The following is a 15,096-nucleotide window of genomic DNA, read 5'->3' as shown; positions in this document are numbered from 1 at the left end:
AATCTTTCCTAGTAGATAAGCAGTGTACGATGTAGTAAAAGTCTTCGTTTGGCGCCATTATATTTTATAATTAAACGAACTACCGAGTCTAATTAAAGAAAATAATAAACTTTAACGCATTTATATTTTTTTTTACAATTTTACTTTATTTATATTTCTAAAAGGTATATTTTTGTTATTACCGTCATCCGGGGCGAGATTGTGCCAAAAAAGTATATATTTTTGTTCTTTAGCTCAGTATACACACAATTTAGGAACTAAGTTGATTTCGAAGCTGTCAATATATACTAAATTGTTCAATTAACAACTACCGTAGAGATGGTTTAGTTACAATGAAACCTAATTTTACTGGAAGTGCATCAACTTTGGCACAATCTCACCCCTTCTAGGGGGTGACATTGTGCCAAAAACATAAAGTTAGGCTAAAAACCTAAACAGTGAACATTAGCATGTTTATAAACAATACACGTAAAGATCAGTATAAAGTAGTTCATATGTGGCCGTCCATGAACTAAGTGGACTATTAGGGGCAGGGGGCCGGCCAAAAACAACGCATCATACAAAAAATATGAACGAAAATAACCCGGAGTGGTCTGAAATAACTAAAAATGAGTTCGTAGTCAATGGAGAGCCTTTATATAGCCAGTAGCATTTCTAGGGTTAACAAGGGGAAGATATATGAAAGGGTGTATCCTAAGGAAGCATACCTATTTGATTATTTAACAAAAGTAACCATTACTTCGTTCAAGAACTCGCGGCCGCAGAACATGTGGCCTATACTACCCCCCTCCCCCCTCCTTAAAACTGGCAGTTTATACACGGTATAATATATTCGTCTTATATTAGAGTGTTTATTCAAAGTATCTGAAATTTCCAGAGAAAAAGTAAAAATTAATTTAAATTATTTAGCAGACCTATGATGCAGTTTGCTCCAAAATGGATGATGCAATCTAATCTGTCAAAATATTGTGCTTAATAGTAAAGAATGTGAGTGTGCTGGTGTATACTGACGTATTTTTGTTGTGTATGTGAAATCCACAAATTGGATCGATCATTATGGCTTGGCACAATCTCACCCCCGTGAAGCTCGAAAAGTACAAAGTTTCGAAAAATATTATTTTCGTAATCAAAACTTATCCAACACATAATAACCTTTCGAAACATTGTAAATGATTAGTTTATATACCTTCAAGATAGCAAGTTGATGCGATTTCTTGTTTGGGTTGGTTTATGCGGGACATTTTTTACAAGCGTTATTTCCGCGTATTTTTGATCGCGAACTTTGAAACCCTGCTTAGGCTAAATAGTTTGCTAATATTATCTGTGTTCCATTCTAAGTTATGAATAAATATGTTATGTTCATCATCATTTTGAATTTAAGTCACCAGTTTCTACAGATATAATAAATTTTCACAAATAAACATTTTTGGTTTTTGGCCCAATCTCACCCCCGTGGCCCAATGTCACCCCGGATGGCGGTACTTCTGATCACTGACTACTGATTACCACGAATTATCACAATAAATTATCATATTATATCACAATAAAACCCAAGTCACTAGTTTTCAAGCACGTACGCGATTGATTGATGAATGGCTTTTGTGTTATTAGGAATGTTTTAAGTTAGAAGTTAGTACTGCTTATAAATTTACTTTACTTTGTCAATACTGATTTTTTACGCCATTTTGAATTCATGTAGCTTCAATCGGTCCAATAGGCAGTTCAATCCTTTATTGTTCAAGTTCCTGGAACCCGTTAAATGAAACGCCACCCAGAGGGAGCCGGTGTGCATAGATGAATTATTGTCTCCTGAAGTCCTGAGTCCTGATTGTAAAACGCCATTTTCTAGGTGGCACCTTAGCTTTATCGTCAAAAAAAAACGTCATAAAATGATTCATAAGAAATTGGTAGCAACGCGGGGCGGCCCATTTTTGTGTTGGATGTTTTAGTAGATTTTACTGTTATGTTTAGATACAGCCAATGATATGAAAATCTCCAGTTGATTAAATCCATTGTTTAATATTGGTGATCTAGGCTGATCCATCCCAGTAACAAAGCTGGTAGCGCGAAAGGTCGGCTTCTGTTTCAATCTCATTCGACTTATGAAGATTGCTCCCAAGAATCTTATTATTTATTGTTTTCCTAAAAAATGTTCCATACCGTCTTTTGTTTTAATCTATAACTGCAACACTGTAGTTAAGCCCATGTTGAAGCGAAGTCCGAACAGCTTTAGTGGAATAGTGGTAATGATTTCTTGAAAATAACTGATACAATAAATCTCGTCAGCATCTGAAGTCGCATGTAAATGATTGCCAAACTGCACAATAAAGCATGGCACGATGATGTTGTAAAATCTTTCTATGAACTCTGTCCTTTTTGTCGGTTCATTTAATTTTTTTTACTTTATTTTTCCATCTCCTATACCTGCACGAAATAAAATGTTGAATTTGAATGGCTTTATTTTTTATTATAATAAGTATTTAATTTATTGTAAGGTGCATGCTTAATTGGTTGTTTGTTCTATTCTACTTTACACTATAGGTTATCATAAGATGAAAACCGGAAGAAACCATCTTTATTAACATTTTATAAAACGACTTCATTGTATACATACCAATTTAGCAAAATCAATGCTCATGAAAATACGGTGTAATAATTTACTAAGGTTGTTTGCACTTGTCACTGTTTGTTTGCAATTTGCCACATAAAATACTAGCTTGTAAATTAACTGTAAAATTTGTAATGATTTCTTTGAGTAGGGAGGGTAATTGCTCAGTATGGCTTGACAAAAACTTTTTTTTTCGAAATTTTGTGTTCGATATCAATCAGCATCGGAATGCATGAAAAGTTAAATTAATCTCAATATTCAGACATTTCGCGAAATTTTCTCAAAAAAAAAAAAATATTGGAGAAAACACACTTTTTAACCGCTTCATCGTAATTTCAGAATTTTTTGGAAATAACGACCAGATTTAAGTGGTTTTTGCGGGAGGGATAGAGGGCCAATTCCATGATATTTTTATTCTAAAAACTTTCAAGTCTTAAAAACCCCATTTTTAGCCACATATTTTAAATATTGATATAAATTACATTTTAAATTGACAAACAGTTAAATTTTTAAACTTTCTGAGTAAAAACTCTGGACTGTTGTTTCACAAAAACTATTGCTCTCGAAATGTTAACATCGTCAGAACGCGATTTTTACAAGTACAAAATTCATGAGCTAACGAACAGGTGCGTATTGTGGACAAAAAATTATCACACAACAGCAACTCCGACATGAAAGTCCGCAGAATCAAAGTATGCTCTGAAACAGGCCCGCAAAATCGGCGTATTTTCCGATCGGGCTTTCTGCAAGAAGTTTATAGACTCGCTACAGTATTTCGGAAAGCCACAATTATCTTTTTTGGAAAGGGAGGAAGTGTCTTATGCGAAGAATGGTTCATTGGATGAACTGAAAAATTTCGATACAGACCAAAAGTATATCGAGTTGTGCAATGGCAGGTGGGGCTCGCACCCACGTTCTTTCGCTTGGTACCCGAATGTTTTTCTCACTAAACTACTGTCGTATTTTCTGCTGTTCGTTGAAATTTCTAAGAAGTTTACTAGGGATCCTTGATTCCTAGCCAAAAATTATGTACTTGGCTTTCGGATAAAAGGGATATGCTAAAAATAATGGCGCAGTTTTCAAGTAGTGCCGGTTTAAGGTGAAGCGGTACTGAATCCAAACATGGCCGGAAATATTGCGCCCATGTGAGGATATGGCCTATCATGGGCGCCATTTTTCCGGCCATGTTTGAATTCAGAACCGTTTCACCTTAATGGCCTGTGGAAAATACACAGCAGATGCATCAAAATTACGAATAAAGTAGTAGGGATCTGATTAGACAATTCAAACTTAGCCGTTGCTTGATCAATTTTTAAAATCACAAAGCATATTTACTCCTATTCGTTGTTAAACTTTAGGTGCGTGGATTGCGTGAGTTAATTGGAAAGCATCAGTAGCAATACTGCTTTCGGATTTTTAAGGCAACAGTACTTCTCACGTGCAATTAAATAGGTAGAATTCAGTTGAGTCGATTGAGTTTGCGCCATGCTATGTTTGTTCATAATTCTGCAAACTATTTTTAAATGAATAAAATTTTGTATAACAAAAACGACCTAACGAAAGCCTCCCAGTTGCCCTCGCGGTATGACACTGGTTTCACGACCAGTCGTTGTACGTTCGAGTCTCGACCAGAACGGAGTAGCATTAGCACCGCAATTGTCCTGCCCAGTAACTGTCTGCGAAGTTTGCCGAAAAAACAAGGCAGAAGGCTTTTTGTCCGTCGGAATGTAGCGCCAAGAGTTTGCTTTTGTTTTTGACCTAATGAAAAAAGGAATGCATCTGTTTCAAGTTTTTTCACAGTTTTAAAAATATCACATGTTAAACCATCATCGCCCACTTTTTTCCTATAATTAAGCTTTTCATTATGGACATGCATCAGCTGAATCCAATTTTGTTTCATCTATTTCTATCTCACTATTTCTCAAGCTATATATTTTACTTTTCCCCTATTCGCCCTTATTCATCCTTTATTTCCTTTACTTCTGGTTTTCTTACCTTAGTTTTCCATTTTCCCATGATTCCAGAGTGAGTTCTGTGAACTCAATTTCACGTTATCAATTTAGGTGCATATTGTAATGCTAGATTTAAAAAGGATTTAAAAAAATACATTCAGAACAGTTCCATTCCCTTTACCTAAGCATTGAATTTCTTATTTAAACACGATTTATACAGGTTCGGGTACCTAATACATACACTTACACACTAAGGTTTGTTTAATAACACAATTTCTCAGTACTACCTCCCACTTTGATAACTAAGTATATGTTTATATAAATGCATTCGGTACATATTTTTACTCTTAATAAGTTAAAATTAAACCATTTCTCACTTGCTATACTGACATGTTTGAAATATATACGAATTTTAAGTGTATGGATGTCCTTAGCAGTTATAATTTTTGGTTGAAAATTAAACCTGCTATGTTATATTACATTGACATGCCCAGATGTTGTTTTGTTTTTTGAACTATACGCATGCGTTTATTATCCCGATAAGCACACTTCTGGCGAGCGAAGGAAAAACGGAACTTCCTAATTTAATGCTTCTTACCGGTGTGTAGGTTGATCTGCGCCACATGGACGAACAATCGGGCAGCAACGTGGTAGACGTGGGCGTTGATCTATCCGAATTTTACATGTCCGTAGAATGGGATATCCTTGAGGTTCCGGCCGTACGGTAGGTGTAATCAATCTTTTGTTTATGTTACGGGAATAGGTTACTGAACTACGTAGAAAAAAATTTTTTTTTTCAATGTTATAATATCGGTGCTAATACTTTGCTCCGTTGTTGTTTCGATTTCAGAAACGAAAAATTTTACACATGTTGTGATGAACCTTACCTGGACATTACGTTCAACATAACGATGAGGCGGAAAACTCTCTTCTACACCGTTAACATAATTATACCCTGCATGGGAATATCGTTTCTAACGGTGCTGACGTTTTATCTACCTTCCGATAGTGGAGAAAAGGTATTGAAATCGATAATTTCCACTTCGGTTCTTTTATCTATAGAATCTTTTGTTTTTCCATTTCAGGTCACACTATCGATATCAATTTTAATTAGCCTTCATGTGTTCTTCCTGCTGGTAGTAGAAATCATTCCACCAACTTCGCTAGTTGTTCCTTTGTTGGGAAAATATCTGATATTTGCTATGATACTTGTTTCGATTAGGTAAGTGAATCAACAAAATGTTTTTGTCATCTCTCAAACTGAAACTCCTTTTCTAATTATTCGTATGCTCATTCGTATTCATAGTTTTAGATTTTACGGAAGGGTTAAAATATTATTGTAAAGAATTTTTTGTCTAAAAGCATTCTTGGTAATCCCACAAACTTTATACTTTGTGGTTCAAACACGCGTCATTGATTTTCTTGATTTCAAAACAATTTTTATGCTCAAACTAAAAGTTACTTTTACCAAAATAAATTCATTACTTTCTGATACTGCCGCCGCACCCTTATTTTGGAATGGTGTTAAAACTGGAGGGGCAAAATTAGATATAAGATTATCTAATATAATGGTCCGGCGGTAGTTTAATCGCAAAAACACTTGGGTACCAACCGAGAAAGTGTGGGTTGGAGCCTCACCTGCCTTTGAACGGCCCAATATAGTTTTGGTTATCATTTCGAAATTTATCATTCTTCGTACCAGAAACTGTTTCATTTTACAAAAAATGGCTGCTAAAATCAAGAAAATCAATAACGCGTATTTGAGCTCTAACTAACAGTCCCAACTGACTTCCATCCAGAAACATACGACCAATTGAAATGTTGCTCGAGATGTATACTAAGTTTGATAAAGAACAGTTCCGGTGCTTCGCATTTATTGTGGTACATACAAACATGCATTTACTCTTATACATTTAAATTGTGACAGGAGTCTGGTCTGAAACGCGGGGCTCTTTTGTCTTCCAGCCATATGCACATCTATTTTTGTCCTCCAGCCACTTTTACATCAGTATTCTTTTCTGAAATCTCCAACGAAAAAGTATCAGAGCCTTTTCCCTTATTTTGATTGTACTGCCCCCCCCCCCTTTTTGACCACTAACCACTTGTACAATTGTAATTGGTCCGAATGCAAGTATCATACAGCCATTTTTACTTATTTGGACCTCTCCCTTTGATGACCCTTCTATTTTTTCAACACTTGTTCCGGAGCTATGACGTCACATACAACCAAACTGCCCTGTTGAGTGGAGAACGGTTCAGACACTTCAGAGTTATTGCGGAACATACATTTATACTCACGTTTATTTTCATTTATTGAAGAAAATAGACAATGTTCAATTTCAAATCACTTGTTCCAATCTAGTCTAATCTTTTTCGAACGCAGTTAATTCTTGAAAGCATCCTGATAAATGAAGATTCCTTTCATCAACAGCAATAATACCTAATTCCATTCATCTTCTTGGAATAAAGCGTGAAACTTTCGTACCAACCCAAGCAACAATGTGAGTTTTATTGTACTCTTATAGTGGTCTTCAAGACCAATTTTGGTGTTAAATGACATTATAAGAGTGTAATAAAACCCAAATTGTTACTTGGGAAATGCTTCCCCTAATAGATATTGATTTATTTTAGTTGAGTAGTTGAGAGTATTCTTTCCTAATAAAGGTTAAATGACCTCCGGACCCTTGTGGTAAACTTGGGGTAAACTAATGGCATTCAGACAAGAAGCCACGTTGCAATTGGCCAAGGATATAGCGCCGTATTTTACCCTCTGAAAATAAATTAGTCTTATTAGTCAAAAATATTAATTTGAATAATATAACACTTGAGAATAAAATGTGGTTCAATGTGGTTGCGTAAAACTACAGTTGTAAGATCAGAAACTGAAAACCACATGACTCCAAACCTCCTATCTTGGCTATTCAATTACTCAAATTAGAGTATTTCCAAGTGTGGCCACTTGGAGGCGCTAGGAACTTGCCGTTCGTCGACCGTCTCGACACGCACAAGTCGGCTTTAACCTGGTCGTGCCATCTAGCACTCTATTCCCAATGCCGATGGGGTTCTTGAAGAGAACAGATCTCACTATCGTTCGACATCCTTGCGACGTGGCCGGCCCACTGTGGACTCCCGATTTTCCTGTAGTGCCTGCAGCTCGTGATTCTAATACCTCCGCCACTGTTCGCTTTCTGTTTGTACTCCACCAAAAATAGTGCGTAACATCTTCGGTTCAAGTGCAAGTGCACGTATGTCTTCCGTAAGCATCCGTCAAAGACTATCGATTCGAAAAGCGTTTTGTACATCGTCAGCTTTGTGCGGCAGCATATGCTCCTTGATTGATACGTCTTACGGAGGGAAAAGTAGGCCCGACTTCCAGCTTGAATGCGACGTTAAACCTCCTTACTCGTTGTATTGTCGGCGATGACCAGAGAATTCAAATATACATACTCATCAACCACTTCCAGTGCATTACCGTCAATAGTCACCCCAAGAAACAATTCTTGATTTAAGAGATGTCACTAAAGGTATCTGCCCATAAATGGAAGACAGTCATATCTGCAAAAACGTGCTACTGCGAAAAACGCTGTTGAAACCACGACAATTTTTCTTTAATATTGAATCGATTTTGGAAACAAATCATCCAAATCGTCGTAAAATCACTTGAATGTACATAACAGAATACTTTTACAAACAATTTGTAACAAGTGACCTAAAATTTGTTCCAAAACTTAGAAAAACTGCCGAAGTTACTGATATGCGTTTATTTGTGCTTGAATAAGCAAGAATAAACGCATAACAGTCACAGCATGCCTTGATCCTTGCGTTGTCGGTGACTCGGCAGTACTTTCAAGACCTCGTGTCGTTGTTGTTTTGATAATTCACTTGCTCGTTCAATTCAATTGTTCAAAGGACATTTTGACTCAAATCTCTTTCTGGCTTTTTCTTCTTTTTATTGCAATTTGTTATCTTGAGCTTATAGTGAGGTCGCATCATGGGGTTTGTTTGACTCAGAAGCTGGTCGCTATCCTGTGTGTCCGGAACTATCCCAGAACGTGTCCGAATATGACCAATGTTATCCTGGACACTAAATGTGACAATAAATGAACTATTTCAAACTAGTTTTGCAATTTCGAGTACCGACTTATAGCGAATTCATAAATTAACCTGGCTCAGGTCGATTAGCACTCAGTTTAAATCGAAGTGCTGTCAAAGCGTTCATAAATTAACCGAGATTGCATTTCGGTTAAACTGACAGCCTTCAGTTTGAAGCGCAGGTTAAAGCTGTCTAGCATTAAAGTTTTACGGGTCGATCTGTCAAACTTACAACTTACGTGAACATCATGTTCTAGTTAATGGGAAAGTTGATAAAAATTTACCAGGATCGCACGTAAACTGGTTAGTATGAGTGCGAGTTATCAATAATTCACGTGAAAATTACATGAAAAGTGTGATGGACGAGAATTACGTATGTTTTCACGTAAACTTGACGTGCTGATTTTTTTAGGTGTACCAATAGTCTAGATGTGCAAATCCGTGTATTTATAGGTGTCACATGATGGGTTTGATGTGATTCAAGCTGCTTCTATGTTCAAGTTCCATATATTCCGGAACTTGTTCCCACTGTAACTTCGGAATCGTACATCCGATCCAAATTCTCCTCAATAGTGTTCTTACCATAAAATCTTCCGTTTGGTAGTTGCTGCAGTCGAATCGGTCCAGGCATTTCCAAGAAACAGATGGTTATTGATATATTTTTATTACTGTGACTGTTATGGAAGACTGTTATGTGCGTGGAAGATGCGTTTGTATGACTGTTATGCAACGTATAGTAAAACGTTTATTCAGTAAGTATTTCAACATTTGGATAAGCAAAAAGAAAAAAATACGTAGAAAGTATTTATTTTATTTTCTGGGTTTCGTTATTTTCAAGTCCATTTTTGTATTCGTATTATTATAATTTAATGAGAGACTTAGTAGGAAATCACTGGTGTTGACTCAAAATTCATGAAGGCCGCCATTATACTTTTTTCACTCAGCCGGATTCGAACACATCTCAGATAATCTGACATATGATAGGCGCCGAGTTTTTAGCTTATGTAGATTTCCCAGTTTAAATTTGTCAAGCATGGAACAAACTCCGGCTAAAATACATTTAAGCGCTGAAGAGTAGTTTCTTAAATCATGTTAGGCATCTCCTGTGCTTCAAAAATTCTCCTAAAAGACAGTTACACAGGTTGATTAGAAGTTAGAAAAATATTGGATATGACTTTTATACAACATGTACTTCAGCAATTTCGCTTATTCAGCACCGGCTGCGAGTTGGCTATTTTTCCGTAAATCGTTCCTCTCTTTCGACGCCCGCTAGCTGGTTCTCACCTTCAAAAGTGGTGTCAAATAATATACACGACTGTCCAACCCCTTGGCACAACACTCTGTAAGACACGAAAGGACTCTTAATTGTACTTCTAAACCGTACTCGTGTATTAACTGCCATAGCTGTTTGCGCTCAACTCTATCATATGCTGCCCCGAAATCCACGAAAATATGATGCGTGGGCACGTCGTACTCCCGGTATTTCTAGAGGATTTGTACCGTTGCTAGTGGTTCTTTGCCTTTTTTTAGAGTTCTGCCGAGAGTCGGTCCAGAGGAAGATAGAGCTTCATCCAGTACGCGCGCGTAGTTCTCGTAAACTCACGGGTTGTTCGCACCCCGTAGGGTGCGTACGTTGATGATATTCGAGAAAATCCAGCCATCGATGAGAATATGGTCGATTTGGTTCAGGTTTCGTTGGTTAGGTGATCTCCAGATGGTTTTGTGGATATCTTTCCGGAGAAAGAAAGTGCTTCTGATCACCAGGCCACGAAAAGCTGCAAAGTTTAGGCATCGCTGGTCGTTGTCGTTCGTGTCGGTGTGCTGGCTGGGGGGCCCAATGGCCCATCTAGAGATTCCTTCCCTGTCGACCTGGGCGATCATATCCCCGATGACGCTCTTGATCCTTGAGCCTCCGGCTGCGCATAGAACGCTTCCTTCTTGTCCTTCCCCGCTCTGATAAAATTGGACCTTGCCGTCACAGCTTCTCTCCTTTGTGACAAATAACCTGCAGTGCCACGATGCCAAACTTTCAGGGTTCTAACTGTGCCAGACACACCCTGTTGCCGCCCACGAAACTCAGCGATCTGCAATTCCAGGTATCAAGCATCTATTTTATGTCCTTGTTTAGTCCACTTTATTCATACCGAGTGTTTCGGGTCGAATTTGCTTGATTGTTCGTGGTAAAAATGGGTTTAGGTAGGTTGCCTTACTAGGCCCACGCTAGCGAGGCTCGTGATGGAGATGCCATCTTAGGTGTAGTGCAAGGGCAACACATTTCTTAATTTAGCCGCCCGCGTCGGATCAGACGCTCCCAACCTGGAGTATAATCGCACACTTGACTGAGAAATCGCCCAACCATCAAGAACCGCTCCTGACATGGAAAACGAAGCTGCACTTAGTGTTCGCATATGGGGTTAGTTATCTGATCTTCGCCAAGGTTGCTCGTATTACAACTGGAGCCAAGAGTAGGGAGAGATAGTAGTTGCAGGATAAGGGCCTACGGGGTCTATGTTACGCATTATTCAGTCATTCACAAACCAATATTTATTCTATCAATAGACGACAAATAGAGGCCATGTATTCCAGAACAACGTATTTAATCGATTAAACTGTTACCCAAATATACAGCAAAATATATAAAAGTCCATTTTATGCTATACTTATCTAAATATTTGTTCTAAATTGCAGTATATGTGTTACGGTAGTAGTACTGAATGTGCATTTCCGATCACCTCAAACCCACAGGATGGCGCCGTGGGTCAAATCATTCTTCATCGGTACGTAGCATCTGTTTCAGATAATTTGTTCCGTTTTTCACCAGCCACAATATTTTACACTTTCAGACTTTTTACCTCGTTTCCTTTTTATGAAACGACCGGCATACATCGAAAACCATAGGTACGTACGATCCCTCTGAATGCTCTTCTTATAGGACATCCGGTTTATCAAAATTGTTAAGTTACATTTGCCTTTTTCTATACTCGATATACTTTTGAATGAATTGTCTGTCACACACATTTTAAAAATTTAACGGCTTTTTCTATCTTTACATGGCTTTTGTAGAAAATTGCTATCCAAAGAACCACACGCTTGCTTTTATCCTTATTATTCAACAAGCACATTAAACCGCGTAGCTCGTTTTCATAATAGGATATCATCAAAAGATGATCTATCTCCATTAAGGTATTTATGAAAGTTATTAATCGTAATTTTATTTCTCTCTCTTCTCGACTGACTTTTTCCTACTTGTTTTGAATTGACTTCATTTCAAATATTTTCCAATTAATTGTATCAAACGTATCGCTCGATTATGAAATGATACAATTGATAGAAGTAATTTTCAATTGCATAGTCTGTCAGGCACGGGACCATTCGGCGGCAGCTGTCAGATTCATGGCCCCCTGCAGGTACCGCACTCAGAATCGGAAGAAATGTCCCTGTCAACGGCGACCGACACCGCAGTTCCGTCGGGAATCAAAAGTCCCGTCTTCCAGCAGCCACCGTACATACACTCGCGCTGTCCGGTCGAGGTTCACCGGAGCTGCTTCTGCGTTCGGTTCATTGCGGAGCACACGAAAATGCTGGAGGACTCAACGAAGGTAAGTATTTATTGCCGGATACTGAACGAATAGTATCGAGGCTTCTCTATTTTCCGTTTCATTCACTGTGAAGAAACAGGAAAAGAGCAACAAGAATATTTATATCAAAACAATCATTTTTGAATTATCCTATATTTTTGACGATTAAAGTTTAACAGCAAACCTATTCTGATCTGTATTCTAAATTCTGATCAATCTGTTTGGCTCATTCCCCGTTGACTGATTCAAATCAAATTGCCCGACATGACTTCCATAGTAGGGCCCATAACCTTTTTTTGAGCTTCGCAGCCTTAGCTTCCCATTCGGGTATTCGCGTAAAAACTAAAACCACTGTCTGTTTTTATCATACCTACCAGGTTAAAGAGGATTGGAAATACGTGGCCATGGTTCTCGATCGTCTGTTTCTGTGGATCTTCACCTTGGCAGTACTGGCGGGAACGGCGGGAATAATTCTGCAGGCCCCAACCCTGTACGACGATCGAATACCGATAGATAAAACATTCGACGAATTAGCCACTTCGACCGTCGTTCGTTGTCCACCACAATAGCGCACGAAGTCCGGCAGGTCGGAAACATGGATCGTATTTTTTTTATGTTTGGTAGGACTGAGTGCCTGTGTTGTATTTGGAAAAGTGTTCAATAGCAGAATGGTTTTGTTCATATGAAACGGGTTAACTAGCATTCAAGCTGACCTATTTTAAAATACCAAAAAAAAAAAAAACAGTATAGATCTAAACAATGAAGGGTTAAATCTACAAGTGTATAAACATTAGTTCTTTCTTTTATCTTGTTTGTATTTAGGGATACATTCGTCTTTTTTAATTTATTAAATGTATACGAAACAGTATTGAGTGCTGTTGGATGTTGAGATTGTTGGATGTTAGAATTTAAATTCATCGGCGCACAAAAGTCAAACACTGCCAAAGGTCAAGGTCTTTACCGACAGCATCTTTTCTATTTTGTCACAGGAAAAATTCCATAACATTTTTTAGTTTTGTTACAAAATTTCGGCCTAATGTTTCGCAAAAAAAAAAACGGCGAAGAAATATTACATTGCTCACACGAAACACTTGAGCCGTGTGAGGTCTGGTAATATTTTCGAACAAAAACATCGATCTAAAACGAAAAACGAAATTCGGTCATTTAATAAGGCCAGCAATTTTGATTAGTAAATTTTCAACTGTTGGAATGGTTTGTTAATCTGATGAATTTTTGTGATAACATTACTGAAAGTCACTTTTCTTCCGCACTTGTAGATAAAACTCTCTAATAAAGGTACGTGTTAGTGCAGTTTCAAACTATACAGGGCTGTTAGTTCATTTAGTTTTATTTAATTTTAATTAAGTATGCTTTTTGAAAGATTTATACAAAGCGCTCTAACTTAATTACTTGATCTAGAAAATGTACAGAAGAACCCATTGTTGTACCAAAACATTTCCAATAAGTAAAATCCATGACAAGCTCGGAACACTAATCCAGTGGCAGCGAGCAATACCGCTAATACAGGGATTTTAGTTTATTTTCTAACAGAATAATACGAACTTTTTGAGGAAACAGATTTTAGCTAAAGTTGGCATCAAATTAGTTTCTTCAGAAATACTTTTCAGTCAGTCCGATGAGTTTTTAGACGCAATGTTTTCACAGCAAACAAACAAAAGAATCCAGTTTAGGTAGTTTGAAACTGTTGAATGTATTAGAGCAAAACTTTAGTTTATGAGATAGGTTTCTTACGCAATGATTCTTATTTTTATATTATAATGTGCGTAATAATTGTTTGATTGGCCAGTGTATTAATTTTGCCCACTAAGAATTAAGTAGTAAACATGATAACAATGATAGTTAACATTTGATATAAGTGAAAAAAAGCAGTAATGGTTCTTCGGCTACTAAGGAACTAAAAAAATATATAGTACATTGGTATTCCATGAAACTATTGGCCGGATCTTTTTTTCTCTAAATGAACTTCTTTCATTTGGTACTATTTTTGATAAATGTTTGATTTTTGTGTTGAAAAATCCTAAAACCATTTTCAGCTACTTTTTCTTAGGTGTTTCCTGGCTCATAGAGTGTTCGTGAGATCCATTGATAAACAGTAGATTGTTTAATTTTATAACAACTACCTTTTATATACTGTCAAGTTTTTATTAACAGCATTTGCTTCAATAAGTTTTAAGAAAATATAGTTTTGATATGCTTTATGTTTATTTTCTACAATCGCAACAGGTAATAAAACAATCTGATTCAGCAACGTAATTCCTGTTTGCCGAATCGCTCCTTTTTTGTTCAATTATTTTCAACATAAGAGCACCTCCCATAAACGTCATCAACCTGAAACTGCCTTTTTTGAGGTAACAAAAAAAAGTGGTTCTACAAATATCTAGCCTAATTTGGTAGCGTAACATTGGATAGAAAAAGAAAAACCAACGGTTTTGAGAAGGTATCGATCTAGCAACAATTAGTTTTGTACCCGTGTCCGACTATCCACCAAGCATTGTCTCTATAATGCTCCGGCCAATCGAAAAAAGCTAGGCAATAAGGAGGAACTGACCAGCTAGTAAAAAAGCGACTACCGTTTGCCAATAAAAACGAAGTGGAAATGGAATGTCAATGAAACAAAAAAAATAAGAGCGAGAGAGAAATTGCCGATTCTACTGTGCAAACATTAATGGAAAGTATTAAGAGAAAAATAGGTATATGTACTTGTTTACGATAAATAAACCAAATATGAAAGTCATGTTGATCTTGTAAAACATTAGAAATATATCACAAACTATCCTGTATTTTTGCTATCTCGTTATTTTTGCTACAGAAGTAGAACTTCGTACAATGTGATGGACCAATTGAC

The 15,096-nt window shown here is 37.1% G+C and overlaps 1 protein-coding gene across 1 annotated transcript in view; it reads left to right on the top strand.

Annotated features, from left to right (window-relative positions):
- The window catches only part of LOC128739785 (acetylcholine receptor subunit alpha-like), a 28,076-nt gene extending 15,277 nt beyond the window's left edge, over nucleotides 1-12,799 (top strand). Inside the window, exons 5-12 of the mRNA XM_053835291.1 lie at nucleotides 5,169-5,284; nucleotides 5,411-5,579; nucleotides 5,646-5,782; nucleotides 11,341-11,429; nucleotides 11,496-11,550; nucleotides 11,716-11,835; nucleotides 12,005-12,251; nucleotides 12,608-12,799. Of these exons, the coding sequence (XP_053691266.1) occupies nucleotides 5,169-5,284; nucleotides 5,411-5,579; nucleotides 5,646-5,782; nucleotides 11,341-11,429; nucleotides 11,496-11,550; nucleotides 11,716-11,835; nucleotides 12,005-12,251; nucleotides 12,608-12,799 (1,125 nt within the window). The remainder of the gene's footprint in view (nucleotides 1-5,168; nucleotides 5,285-5,410; nucleotides 5,580-5,645; nucleotides 5,783-11,340; nucleotides 11,430-11,495; nucleotides 11,551-11,715; nucleotides 11,836-12,004; nucleotides 12,252-12,607) is intronic.
- Nucleotides 12,800-15,096: the final 2,297 nt, after the last annotated feature.

This window comes from Sabethes cyaneus, chromosome 1 (genome assembly GCF_943734655.1).
Source record: "Sabethes cyaneus chromosome 1, idSabCyanKW18_F2, whole genome shotgun sequence".
Taxonomy (NCBI): Eukaryota; Metazoa; Arthropoda; class Insecta; order Diptera; family Culicidae; genus Sabethes; species Sabethes cyaneus.
The sequence above is the reverse complement of the archived record's forward strand: the minus strand, read 5'-3'. Positions and strand labels throughout refer to the sequence as shown.